Source organism: Ixodes scapularis, unplaced genomic scaffold, assembly GCF_016920785.2.
Source record: "Ixodes scapularis isolate PalLabHiFi unplaced genomic scaffold, ASM1692078v2 PGA_scaffold3__209_contigs__length_174095766, whole genome shotgun sequence".
In the NCBI taxonomy this organism is placed as follows: domain Eukaryota; kingdom Metazoa; phylum Arthropoda; class Arachnida; order Ixodida; family Ixodidae; genus Ixodes; species Ixodes scapularis.
The window spans coordinates 106,349,793-106,362,719 of record NW_024609868.1 but is presented as its reverse complement, the minus strand read 5'-3'; the positions used below and the strand labels follow the sequence as shown (position 1 = coordinate 106,362,719).

General features: G+C 44.6%; 1 protein-coding gene across 1 annotated transcript in view; it reads right to left on the bottom strand.

The window, feature by feature from the left end:
* Positions 1-4,246, bottom strand: part of LOC115332484 (venom metalloproteinase antarease-like TtrivMP_A) — a 41,782-nt gene extending 37,536 nt beyond the window's left edge. Inside the window, exon 1 of the mRNA XM_040211638.1 lies at positions 4,198-4,246. Within this exon, the coding sequence (XP_040067572.1) occupies positions 4,198-4,246 (49 nt within the window). The remainder of the gene's footprint in view (positions 1-4,197) is intronic.
* Positions 4,247-12,927: the final 8,681 nt, after the last annotated feature.

The window sequence follows — 12,927 nt, the reverse complement described above, 5'->3', positions numbered from 1 at the left end:
GCCGGCTTCGAAACGTCGGGCACATTGAAGGTATTGGTTAAAGTCTACAAAGTACCCTGTCCTACTGTTCCAGGGAAGCTCGCTTTCGAAGTACATGACGTGCAAAATGTACAAACGTTTGAAGAAGAGTACCAAAAATGACAGCAGAAAGACTTCAATCGGTGGCATGGCACACATGCCATGTCAGAACTTTTAAGTAAGGAGGATGCTCGGATAACTGTCCTAAAGCGAAAGGAAACTGCGCAGAGCTCAGCAGAGGGGCCTAGGCCCTACTTCGTTGACGCCGGCAACGCCGATGTGTGACGGAACCTTACCCATCTAGTTCCTTTCCCCGAAAAAGTTCATGGTGCAGACGTCAACATTAATGAAGATGTAGGCGGATCGCATTTTGTGTGAAATGAAAGTTCACACACACATATCAAAAGTCGCCGCCGCGTCAAAGCACCTCAGAGAGTTTAGGTCTTCTCTTTCAATGGAGATGTTGTAAATGGCGAAATCAGCAACCTAGCTGTTGTGCTGGCTGCCACGTGCGGATGGCTCGCACCGCACGCAAAAGAGAATTCTCCCACCCATGGCTGAACGCCGGTAAAACTCCTCTTGACCATCTCGCAGTGCCATTGTGCAACAAGGGGGCCCTGGGGGTGGTGGACCTTATGTACAAAGATTTCACAGAATATACTTACCTAAGTTAAACGTTCGAAACCAAGGACTTAAAAATTGCTACCTTCGGCGTCCGTCTTCTAACGAAGGGCGCCTGATTGGCGCAGCAGCCGACAGCTGGCTGCAGCTCATCAACAAACAAGAGGTGTGTTTTGTTTCGTTTTGCTAGTTTTCTGTTAATTTTGTTGTGCATTATTGGTAAAAATTTAAACAACCACACTCTTACACTGCACAGCAAAGGAGCACATCGCCTCGGGCTAAGAAATGCCGTCTGCTATTGTCTAGGTCGATGGAAGCGACGGTTGTGGCTTCCTACAGAGAGCCTAAATTTAAGAGAGGAAGCAACTGAAACAACGGAGAGTGTTTGCCATTAAACGACAGGCGCCTAAAGTGCAGATTTTTTGCAAGAGCGCATACGTTTCTTTGTCGCGTAGAGAGGTAGAAAGCGGCTGGAAAGACGGAGACACTAGCTGACAATCAGCGCTTTTGTCACCTCTTTTTAGCTCGTGTTGCAAATAAGACACGTGTCCCCGATCAAGCAGCTAGGGACACTTTAAAATCTGGGCATACCAGTCGCGTGCGATCTTACGTACCGCCATCGGTCGGCTCTTACACCAGTCAGACGCCTTTCAGAGGGACGTCGGAGGAGTAGGTATTCAAGTTCTTGCTATCAAACTTTGAAGTCGGGTAAGGTTGTTGAGATGATTTTTCTTTTATACACAAGGTCCACAACTTCCAGGCATCTCCGTGGAAAAGCCTAGCGCGATACGTTAAGAAACCGATTTATGCTGTCTCTCCAAAGAACTAACGAACCCTTTGACTCACGCGGTAGATGTTATTCTTGCAACAGACTCGCAGAATCAAGGCTGGATGGGCTCTACAGGCCAACGCGCCCTTTACAAACAAGCCCACACGGGGAGTGGGCAAACGGGCAGTGCACACCAAAGGCGGGCTCAGTGCGCGCGTGGGGGGGCCATATTCGCGTGAAATGAAGCTTCTGCGCATGCGCCGTAGCGACAAAATCGCCACCACATGTGCGTGCCGTCACAGCCGCGTGCTGGTCTATAGAGCGATTATGCGGCGAACAAACGACAAACTTCACCCGGCAGCACATTCGCGCTGCGAAACGGTCACTGTCCTGGCGCCACACGCAATACAAACGCAGCGGGGCAAACTTGGTCGCGTTTTCGAAACATATTTGGTTCATAGAGTTGGGTTTTAGAAAGAGAATATTTTACGTAACCTAGAAAAGTCATATGTTAACTTCTATATAAAAATTGGGTTGATGTATTACCGGCACGAGCAAGAGCGATGCTGACAATAATAAACGCGGCCAGGTACATTCTCTCTCGAAATTTAGGGCTAACAACTGAGCCAACAAAAATACAATGTCCGAGAGGCCAATGCCATTCGTATGGAGGTTCGACAGCGCTATACAAGGCGAGAAACCTTACAATAGGAAAAGGTGACCTGCACACGAAGCTCTATTTATCTGCTGCAAGAGGTAACCTTTCCGCGAGGAAAGTAGTACCGGTCGTTGACGAGTACGAGCACATCAGCACTTCTCTCGGGGACGACGTTTCGTGCCATTTCTGAAGAGTGCAAGAGCATAGATTTGCCTGCAGCTTTGGCTGCACTTGCCCCAAAAGTTGGTCTTTGACATCTGGAATGGCTAAATTTCGAATGCATCATTTGGCTTTCGCAGACCGTTGGGAGTTGTTAACATTGTAGGCGTAAACGTCGAGCTTTGTTGTTTCGCAATCCGTGTATTTTTGTTTTTACTTTTTCTAGTTAAGAGTTTTTGAAAGCATGAAATGCTTTTTTACCTTTTCAATCCCCCAATATTTTGTCCGTGCGTCCGTCCGTCCGTCCCGGCCTTTCCTGCTGAATTTAGCGGGGAATCGACGCAACATTGGGTAACTTGACGGCACGTAACCTATACGTCAACTCAGTTTCCACGCTAAATTTAGCGGGAAAATTCCCTAGTTGTGGCCAAAACATGAATTCAGTTTTTTCACTAAATGAAGCGGGAAATCGACGTCACGTTACCTATAAAACAATTTAGTGAATAGTGTTGTTTGCATTGGGAAGTCATATTTCGCGAGCCATGATCGCGAGCAACAAGCTGGAGACATGAATAAACAGTTCCAGAACCGCTTGGTTGAGGACGAGGTCAAACGAAAAAGTTAATGCTTCTTTATTACGGACAATACTTTGAACATACCTTAAAATTCGGGGCCGAGCTTTCAGAGCACCTTATGGCCAGCAAGGCTCGGCCTTGCTGGCGATAAAGTGCCTTAATAAAAGATCCCCACGAAACCCTGCTAGCTGCGCTCGTTTTCGAGATCTACCCGATCCCAAGTAGAATGCGCCCGTGGGAGGCAAGGCTCACTGGTACGATTGTAAGAAACACAGCTGCCACCCCAGCATGCAGTAACTCGCTTACTTGCCCTTTCTGCCCTGAAAATGCGGGCCAAAAGCAACTCCTTCGAAAATGATCTAACCATAACAAGATATAACGAGAAAACGCATTCAACGCGGTGCATTAACCATGAGAGCATGGACTCATCTTTCAGGCTCCCCTGACACAAAAGCTTAACATCTTTCGAGACCTCATTGACTAATATGCCCATAAAGCTATGCCAATAAATAGCGAGGAACCGAGTTTTGTTTCCTCAATTCCAAGTTGAACCGAATACCTGCATATACTTATTGAATGTAAGGTAATCATTCATATAAAGATTGGTTTGAATTCGCACCTTAAAGATCGCCGTGGTTAGTTACGCTATCTCGAAGGGAAGTTTTTTTTTATTTCGAGTGTTTTTCTAGAAAAGTATTTACATGTAAAAAGACTAGCTTCCTGTGCTCTGTTTTCCATTACATCTGACCGCAGTCAATCTCATGATCAGATCAAACCAATCAAGCAGTGCCAAAAGTAAAGCATGACGGAACTTGTCGTCTGTAAGCGTTCTCACTGTCTAAACCAATCACGCAAACAGAAAAAAAGTGAAAATCACGGAGCATTAGTGAACGCACAAAGCTTAAGGCGAAGAAATATTATTTAATTTTTTTTTTAGTTAATATTCCGATTCAAATTAGTCCATTAATACTTACCGGCCCGATTTCTGGGTGTCTCGTTGAACGTGTTATTAAGATATGCATTTCGATCCGGCTCAGGTCAGATCGAAATGCACATCTATACATTATATCTAACGTATTGCCGTAATGATTACTGTTTCTGGCCCGAAATCTTGTGCACGGAATATTCGTTCTAGATACTGCTATTATGGTCGTACTTTATAGAACTAATGTAGGGAGAACGTTCGACGAACTTTGCTGGGAGAACGTTCGTTGGACAAGCGGCGCAACATCCACGGTAATGATGACACGCGTAGAGCGAACGCCGCTGGGCAAAACTCGTTGCTTTTTTTGGCTATATGTGCGCTCGATGAAGCTCGTACTTGAGAAAGAGTATACTTTTGCATAAACATAAGAAAGCGATATAAGAATTTCTTTATAAAAGAGCTGGTACATCACCGGCATGAGCAACAGCGACGCTGAGAATAAGAAGCACTGTCAAGTACATTCTCCCACGATATGAAGCGCCTACAAATACGCAAAAGCAATACGAATATTGTAGATGCGATTTATATAATTGCACTTTCTTGACCTGCGAAGCAGCTGCAAATCACGTGCACAGGGAAGCAGCTTTTAGGAAATGTTCACATTGCAAAGTAAATGTCGTTGCTCTTGGTTTTTACGTTGCCTCTAATTTCGTTTTTACTTTTAAGGGTTGAATTACTTTATTATTATTTTAGCTACTCAGACATAGCACCGGAACGTCTCAACTAAGGACGAGAGTAAACAAAGAAGTTTTTTTGGGTTCTTTTACGAACAATATTCGGAAGAGTTTCTCCCAATTGGGGACCGAGCTTCGTTTTCATTTTATAGAAGAATCAAACTTCCACATACAAGCGCCGTTTTTATTTATTTCTTAAATTATTTATTAGATATAGCGACTTTCAGTTAAACGTCTTAGCAGGAGTGGAAGTTTTCATCAGAGGTAGACAATAAATGGACACAAAATGTGTGTCCTAGATGAAGTGCGTTATCAGATTTGGTGAGTGATGAAAGCGTGAAAATTTGATTTGACACTGACTATCAATCTTGAATTACCAAGGGAAAAATGAATATTTGAAAACGTTGTGTGTAGATCTTTATTGCTGAATTGATCTAGTATTAAAGGTCTTTGCTGATCCGGCCGATGAGGAAGTGATATGTTGTTAAATATTTATATATATATTAAACTTGCCGTGGGTAAAGGAGTAAATAAGTTTCAATATAATAATTATTGCCCTCATTTTTCAACCTCTTCATATTTTCGTTTGTAAGCACGTGCGTCCCAGAAGTCAGGTTTCTTTATACGTTGAAGATGAACCCAAGAGCTTGGTTTTTGACACCTTCAAGTCTGCTCAACCTGCCTGCCATATGGGAAAACCAAACATAGTTAGCGTACTCCAGCATTGGTCAAAACTTAAAATCAAACTCGACGTTTAGTGATTTATACAGCGTTAGGTCGGTCTGCCAGTAGGGGCGACACTGGTTTACACTCTAGATGAGCAATTTCGCCAGTGCAGTACGACTGCTAACCTGAGGTCTTTAACGTGCTCACGCAGTAGTGATACACGATCGCACGCCGGTACGATTCTCATCCAGATCGAAACGGGCAGGGGTGGGGCTCGAACCCAGGATCCCTGGGTTCTGCAGCGCGAGTTTTCGCTCCATGCGCGTCAAGCTGGGTGTACGCTTTAGCCCACTTAGTGTTTCACATAGCATAGTTTTGTCTTGGCATTGGCAAATTTAAGGGCACGCCGAAGCGCCAAAAAAGTTACAACTAACCCTGTTCACAATTTTATCATCATTTTGATTCGATGTCGACTTTTCATTAAACGTAAAGCCGAGGTATTTATAATGGTATACAAATTTTATATTTTATTTCCGTTCGCAGGGTAATTAACATGCAGGGAATTTTTCCCATGTTTTGGTAATTGTTGGTGTTTTCTCATAACTTATTTCATTTGCAATCGATTAGACAATTCTTCAATCTGCAGTAGGGCATATTTAAGATTTATTTTATCCTAGGGGGACACTATTTCCGAATAAATCACACAGTAATCTGCAAAAAGCTTCGCTGGTACACGTATGTCTTTTGCGATATCATCCATAAATATAAGACAAAATGTTGACCAAGTACTGATCCTCGTGGTACCCTCAAGTGACAGGAAGGTGATTAGAGGATATACCATTAATTACGACGTGCGGAGTCCCTTCAGATAAGTAGGTAGCAGTTCAGTTTATTAGTTGGTCATTTTAAAAAGATAAATTGAAAAAGGCTCGAGGCGAAAGTTTGAGGAATGAAACTCAATCAAAACCTTTAGAAAAGTGTGGAAATATCACATATAGTTGTTCTCGCTCGTTTATTGTAGTAGCGAACGAGCGCACGACTTCTGTTAACTGGGTGACATTGGAGGGGGCTTTTCTGAAGCCGTGTTGGAATTCGACCAGAATATTATTTGTTTCGAGATATTCTGTCATATGCCCAAATATTATATGTTCAAGTAGATTGTAGCAGGTACTAGGTATGTTTATATTTCGTGTTTTTTTTTGCGATAGCCAGATTTATAAATAATGAATATTTTCTCTCTTTTACAATACATGGGTAAAACATTATATTCGAGAGAAACTGCAATATTATGTGTAAATATTTTGACATCCACCCTACATACCACCATCTCAGGGTTTACAAGATGTCGATTGATTACCAGCTCGCCTGCACTCTCTCACTGCGTAAAATCTTGTTAAGCAAACGGGGGGGGGGGGGGGGGGGGGGGGGGCAGGACTTTTGTTAGGGTCTAGGAGATTCAGTAATTTGAAAAATGTCGACTTTAAGATTTCACCATCTTGAATCCCAGGGGAGAGAATGTCTTCAAACTCGTGCAGCTGACTACTGTCTTTTGTGATACTGATTTACCAATACAATTTACCACATAAATCTTTGGCAAATACATAGTAAGTTAAAGTTTCTAAATGATTGGGTCCAAAGTTGCTTCCTCAATGTCATTCACCGCTGTACGCTCTAACCATTTGGAAAATCGTCAAACGGAGATCTAATATCCGAAAGAGTGTCGCTTAAAGAGACTTACGTCATTGGCGCTGTTCCTATGCATTATAATGTACGAGGTAGTCGGCGGAAAAAACTAGCCGCAGTTTTTCTCATCTCAAAAACCAATATGTTTATTGGCAGATGGCCAAGCTTTGTCACGATGTAGTCCTTGCGGTTGGGAAACCTTTTCAAAACGTACAATTGCCGGAGTAATACCTCTGTTTTACGAAGACATAAGAGGCCTTAAAAAAAATCCTTACAGAATCTGCGAACCCACACAGGTTGATGGGAACGCGTAAAGTGGAAGTCGCGAGCTGATCTGCCGAAACTTGGAACGACATTCACGAACACCTTAGCATCCGTTAAGTCAGATTATAAAACTGTTGCACGCGAAAAATCTGTTTTCAGCTGAGTTTCGCACATGACGCTGACGTAGATGGCTAAGTGCAGAAGGCAGACATGAAACAACTCTTTACGCTAAGCTACAGGTGTGCACAGGGTAAGTGGGAAGGGGGGGGGGGGCAGTGGGGGCATTGACTTTCCTAAGTGTAATGACCAAGGTTTCATTTTTCTTGTCTATGCTTATTTTGGGATTCGTTCTGCTGATCCCTGAAAAATATTTTCGATAGCTACACCGGCGTTTCATCGGTTACAACAAAGAATGGAAGCTTTTTTTGGGAGGTACTTTGTTCCCACTTTTTCTTTCCGCAAGATAAAAAGACTCTTTCCAAAGGTCAGAGCCGTCTTGTGGCAGTCCCAAAAGCTCCAATATTGTCACTCTAATGGCGGTGATAGGAGAGCATGCTCGGCTTGCACCCTCAATTTCGTGAATTGAGGGTGATGTAAAAGGACCAACATCTTTTCTCATTTCTGCTCTATGTTTTGAACGCGTTTGCTTCCGGCATGGAGAAGCTGTGTAGTGCCGCCATTAAATCGTCGGGTTTGGCTTTGCACAGGGTGGGTAAACGGACTTTCGGGAACAGTCTATATGGCCTCAATCCCTAGCCGGCTACAACGTTATTTTTTAATCTTTGGTTACATGTCAACGCCTAAATTTACTTTACCTCAAAGGCTATATACTACGTTCACCTTAAGGCCCGTTCACACAGTTGCGTTCGGAGCGACCACTACGCTTACGAACGAATGCAACCGGTTGGGACGACGAGTTACCATAGCAACGAAGCGCCAAACGGTCGTTTTGTTTTGGTTCGTTCGCAACGCAAGGAGTTGAGCCGGGCTCAACTTTTTTGTTACGTTAAGGAACGACGGGAGTGACAGACCAATCGCAGGTCGAGGAGCTCGATCGCGCGCGTTGCATGCCGGTCGTCCCAGGCTCCTTCTATTTGCAAACATGGCGTCGGTGGTGATCGTCGAGATGGACGGCGTGGTGGACGCTCATCGTTCCCCGTAAAAGCACTATCCTTGACTGTAAATTTTCGTCGTGGGTCGTTATGATAACCCAGCACGTACTAGAAGGGAAGATTCACCTACTCGTGCGGCGATCTCGTGGCGGCACTCCAAGACAGCAGAAACGCCCGTGCCGTCGTGTTTGCTTACTTCGACTACAGTGGTGCTTTCTTAGCATATGTGTCCTCGAACATCGACCGGATTTCTTTTTTGGAGCATTCCATGCTTGTGCTCAAGTTCAAGGTATTACTGGTGCGTACCGTATAAAGGATGCGAGTTTTCATACGTTTTCATCACCCGAGAAAGGTGAATAGTGTAAACAATCCTGAACGCTCGCAACCGTGTATCTGATCACAAAATTATATTTCTGCATCGCTATATCGCTGCGAAAATTACATCGTCTTTTATGATCGTAGAAAAGGCGTGTGGCGAGATTTGTACTGTTGGCAAAGTCGTGTATTAAAGTCGTGATCGTGCAAGACGGCGTACTGCATCGTTTCCGTTTTCTAATGCGCTACCCTGCAAGCGTATCCTGAAAACAAAAACAAAAAACGTTTAGGTCATTGTAGACGGTCTGTCTATTTTCTGTTACGCAAGTGAGTGGCAGAGCGTCCCTTTCTTTTTAGAGGCACCGCTGAAATAGCTGGCGGTGGCGGGGAGGCGGTCGCCGTGCTGCCGACCCGCTGCGCTTGTGGCAGTGGTTGCAGGAGTGTACGCCCGGCGCAGAGCGGTCGTTCCGGTCGCTCTGGTCACAACAGACGCAGTCGTGGATAACGAGTTTGTTGCAGATGTCAGAGCCAGCTTTTACACAGATATTGTAGGCGCACAGCGGATCTTCGTGTCTGTTCGCCGTAGTCGAAACCTCCGGCTGCTCCGGTGAGGAGTCTGAGGACCTCGTGTCGGGTAGGAAACCGTCCGCCATGTTGGTAAGCGTAGTTGGGTTGCTTACTATTGGCTAGGAGCAAGAGCTGAAGCTTGTTTCTCATTGGCTATTGGTTCGTGTGGTTGCATGCGGTTGCATGTGTGTGTGCACGTCGCGCACAGTTGTCGTTGAAGTCGCAGCGGTTGCATTCGTTCGTAAGCATAGTGGTCGCTCCGAACGCAAGTGTGTGAACGGGCCTTTACGTCCAGAGACAGCCGACGCTACGTGCTGATGGGACGTATCAGACAGAGTGAAAATCGCACCATCAAGGACTTCGACATGTTTCTGTACGTATTCTACAACGGCTGCTCGATCTGAAACACAAACTTGCGGTCAGCCAAATGCGTCGCAAACGGTTAGACGTGCCTAGTACCCCGGGCGACCACCGCGGCGCTGCCGGTCGATGACAGCTAAACAATGTCAGCTGCCGGGGTGGTTGCGCTCTCAGGGGTCAATCACCGGCATTGGTTGGTTTGTTTCGTATCACCGGCTCTGGTTAGTTTGTTCCGCAATATCTCTCCGCGCATCATTAGGAAGTTTTAGTTGACCGTTTTGGCTCTCCCGCTACGCTATCCGTAATCTGCTAGGACTTCCGCTATATGTCCCGTAGCGGAGCCACGTTTTCGTGTATTCGTAGTGCGTTTGCAATCCTCTCAATCTGCTACCGGATTATAGCGTTGCGAGAATCTAACACGACACCACAATCGTATCTTTCAGACACTAAAGCTTACGTGAAATAATTTTTTATAGAGGAATGCTGTGTAATCGCCTACTAATGTCGTTATCTTTATCTAGATATGATATTTATTTCTTAGTTGATTAAAGTTCCCAACTGTGCTTCTTTTATAATTAAACGCAACTGATAGTCAAGCAAACCAAAGCGATCTAATCTAAGTGAAGCCAGACAAGCGGTAAGAAGCCGTCCCTCGGACGCCGCCGGCGTGTTTTGAACGTGCCTCTCGTTATTGAGCGCCGCAGAGTCTTCTCCGGCCCACCGGTTCTGTGGAATCTCAGCTGCCGTGAGATCGAGGACACTTAATTGTTACTCTAAGAACTTTCTAGCCGATGGTTGAAGTCTGAGCGCGCCTTGCTGGATATAGACCGGCTAGAGGACGAAGTGTTTAGGAGCATGTTTAGGTTCCGGAAGGAACATACCGGAGAGCTTTACCGTGCTCTTCTGATGGCGGAGACCATCACGTCGGCGAAAGGGGTCAATGTTGAGAGCGAAGAAGTCTTGTATTACCAGTGTCAGACAACGTCACAAAAAGGTCTTTTCCTCTAAAGGTGCTTTCCACTAAAGGCCTTTTCTCTCAAGAAGATGCTGCCACACGACCGAGAAAATTACACTTACCAGTGATGTTTACTAATTTGGGGGTGACTAGTAACAGAGAAAAACGAAAGTATAAATATTATTACAATATCTAATAAGGTGGTGAACTGGGCGAGTTGGTTGACGTTATACATGATCGGGAAAACAGACAAGAAAACGCGGTCTACGAAGAAGAACAAACATGACAAGACATTGCTGCTCTCGCAACTGAATAATTTTAATGAAGGAAACAAATACAATGAGTCAGGTAGTAAACGGGTAGCAATCTAAATTACTGATACGCTTCACGTTGACCGAGTGCGGGCCTTTGCTTGTGTGCAATATTTTAAGATACTGTTTGTTTTTTTTTGCCTTTTTTTCCTTCACTGAAATTCTTCAGCTCCGAGTACAGCACTGTCATAGCACGTTTGCTCTCAGTAGTCCGCGTTTTCTGTGCTGTTTTCCACATTACCCTACATTACAATAATATGTTTATTTTTGTAAAGTTATTTATTTGTTACATTCAATTGTTAGAAAAAGTTTTAAACGCGTAGTATGTAAAAAAGATAAGTTACCAGTCAACCATAATCAGTCCATAATCGCTTAATTTTTTTTTTTTTTAGTATCAACAAGGGCATATATATGATAGTTCTCTTCTGTTCTTCAAATCAGGCGTCGCCGACGCGCAGCCGCTGGAGTAGTATCTCGGAGCATTTGGGTGTATTGCAGGGGTATACCTATGATAGGGAGATCATACTCCTCAAGAGGTGAAAACGGTACACCAATGAAAATGGTAGGGGGAGGGAAAGGGAAAGAAGGGGGCAAAGCGAGGAATGCAGAAGCTCTGCTATTATTCAGTTCACGATGAAGGACACTTTTCTAGGGCTTTTTATTGAGTAGCTGAGTACACAAGTGCCTTTCTCATCCAATCTGCAAAACATAAGCATGCCAAATATTCTAATAATATAAGAAATCGCCCTGTACACGTCTGTGCGAACAAAACTCGTTGGCAAGTGCAGCCACAGAAGCTAAAAGTAGTACTCTGTTGGAGAAAGCTAACTTAAAGTTTTAGTTTCTGATATACCGTCACAAGTAATAATTTTGCTTTTCTTACACTTACCTGGTTTGTGACTTTGTAAGCAAGTTCCCACGAAAACGGGACATTCGGTTATAGTCAGGCAAACTGACAGGACGGTAGAAATGAATCTCTAAAACAGAAATTTTCCGTCCAAAACAAAACGTCTGGTCACGCTAACCTAGGAATTCTTTTCGGGGAAAAGGGTTGGGGGGGGGGGGGGGGGAGGGGGATGCATTTTTAATGTTGGCTACCCTTGTTTTTATAATGTGGAGCACATTGCAGACATCATTTATTTATTTATTTAAAGAGGGAGGGGAAGAGGAGTCGTTGAACATGGTGACTATCCGTCTGAGCAGGCACAGGTGGGATAAGTCTCTTTGGTGCCACAGTGCTGGTGCTTCATGTCTCGGACAAGCTCTTAGTTGTAATCGAAGCCTCGAAGAGTACAGAGAAAGTATGTATTGAAATTATCTAGCAGCGGTACACACAGGTTTTTCCAACAAAATATGCTGATAAAAATCAGTAAAACTAAGCTGTCCCAGACACTGGGACAGAGTAGGGTTTCAGGGTCATCACCCGTGGGCAGTGAACATGAACTGAGCCCCATGCTTGTACCCTTCAAACTTTGAAATTTCTGGACGGCATCGAGAAGCTAAAACCTCTGCTTGGACAATACTAGCTCCTAGCAACGTCTCTTAATTGCAAGCACCAGTATGTGACAGAGCACATGGAACTATGATAAAATATGTGCCATAATCTAGGGTCACACCACACATAGTCTCCGTCAAAATATTCTTTGGGTTAACAGGGGGGGGGGGGGGGGGGCGGAGGGTGCAAGTTTGAAAAGGGCGGTCAGTGAAGTTGCCCAAAAATGAGCTACTAAAAAGTCTCTTGCTGTCATCACAGACTTCTCATAGCGTTCTGCGGCACGTGTTGGCAACTAAAAGCTATGGTGATTCTGCTTCACTTGGCATATTTATGAAATTTATCTGGAACCTCTTTGAAGTACAGAAGCAGTGTCCCAATTTAAATACCGTAAACACTCGATGGTTGTTAATGAGAAACTTTTGAGTGGAACTGTATTACCACTGAGTGGAAGCATTGTGTAGCCTCACATTGATTACTCCTTGTATTTTCCCTGTAGGTATAGTGTAATCCTGCTGGCCATCGTTGATCATCTATATGCGTTTCGGTATATGAGCGAGGGCTCACCGAAGAGGTGCCACGACTCCCCCGTTTACCGCCATTCAAGGCTGTCTGAACTTCTCAGCGGGCTCCAGGTACAGACACCAATGGTCGTGAATGGGACTGCTGTGCCACCCATCGTGCTGTGCGACCAGGAGTTTCCGTTCAGTCAAAACCCGATAAAGTCGTTCCCCCATGACACG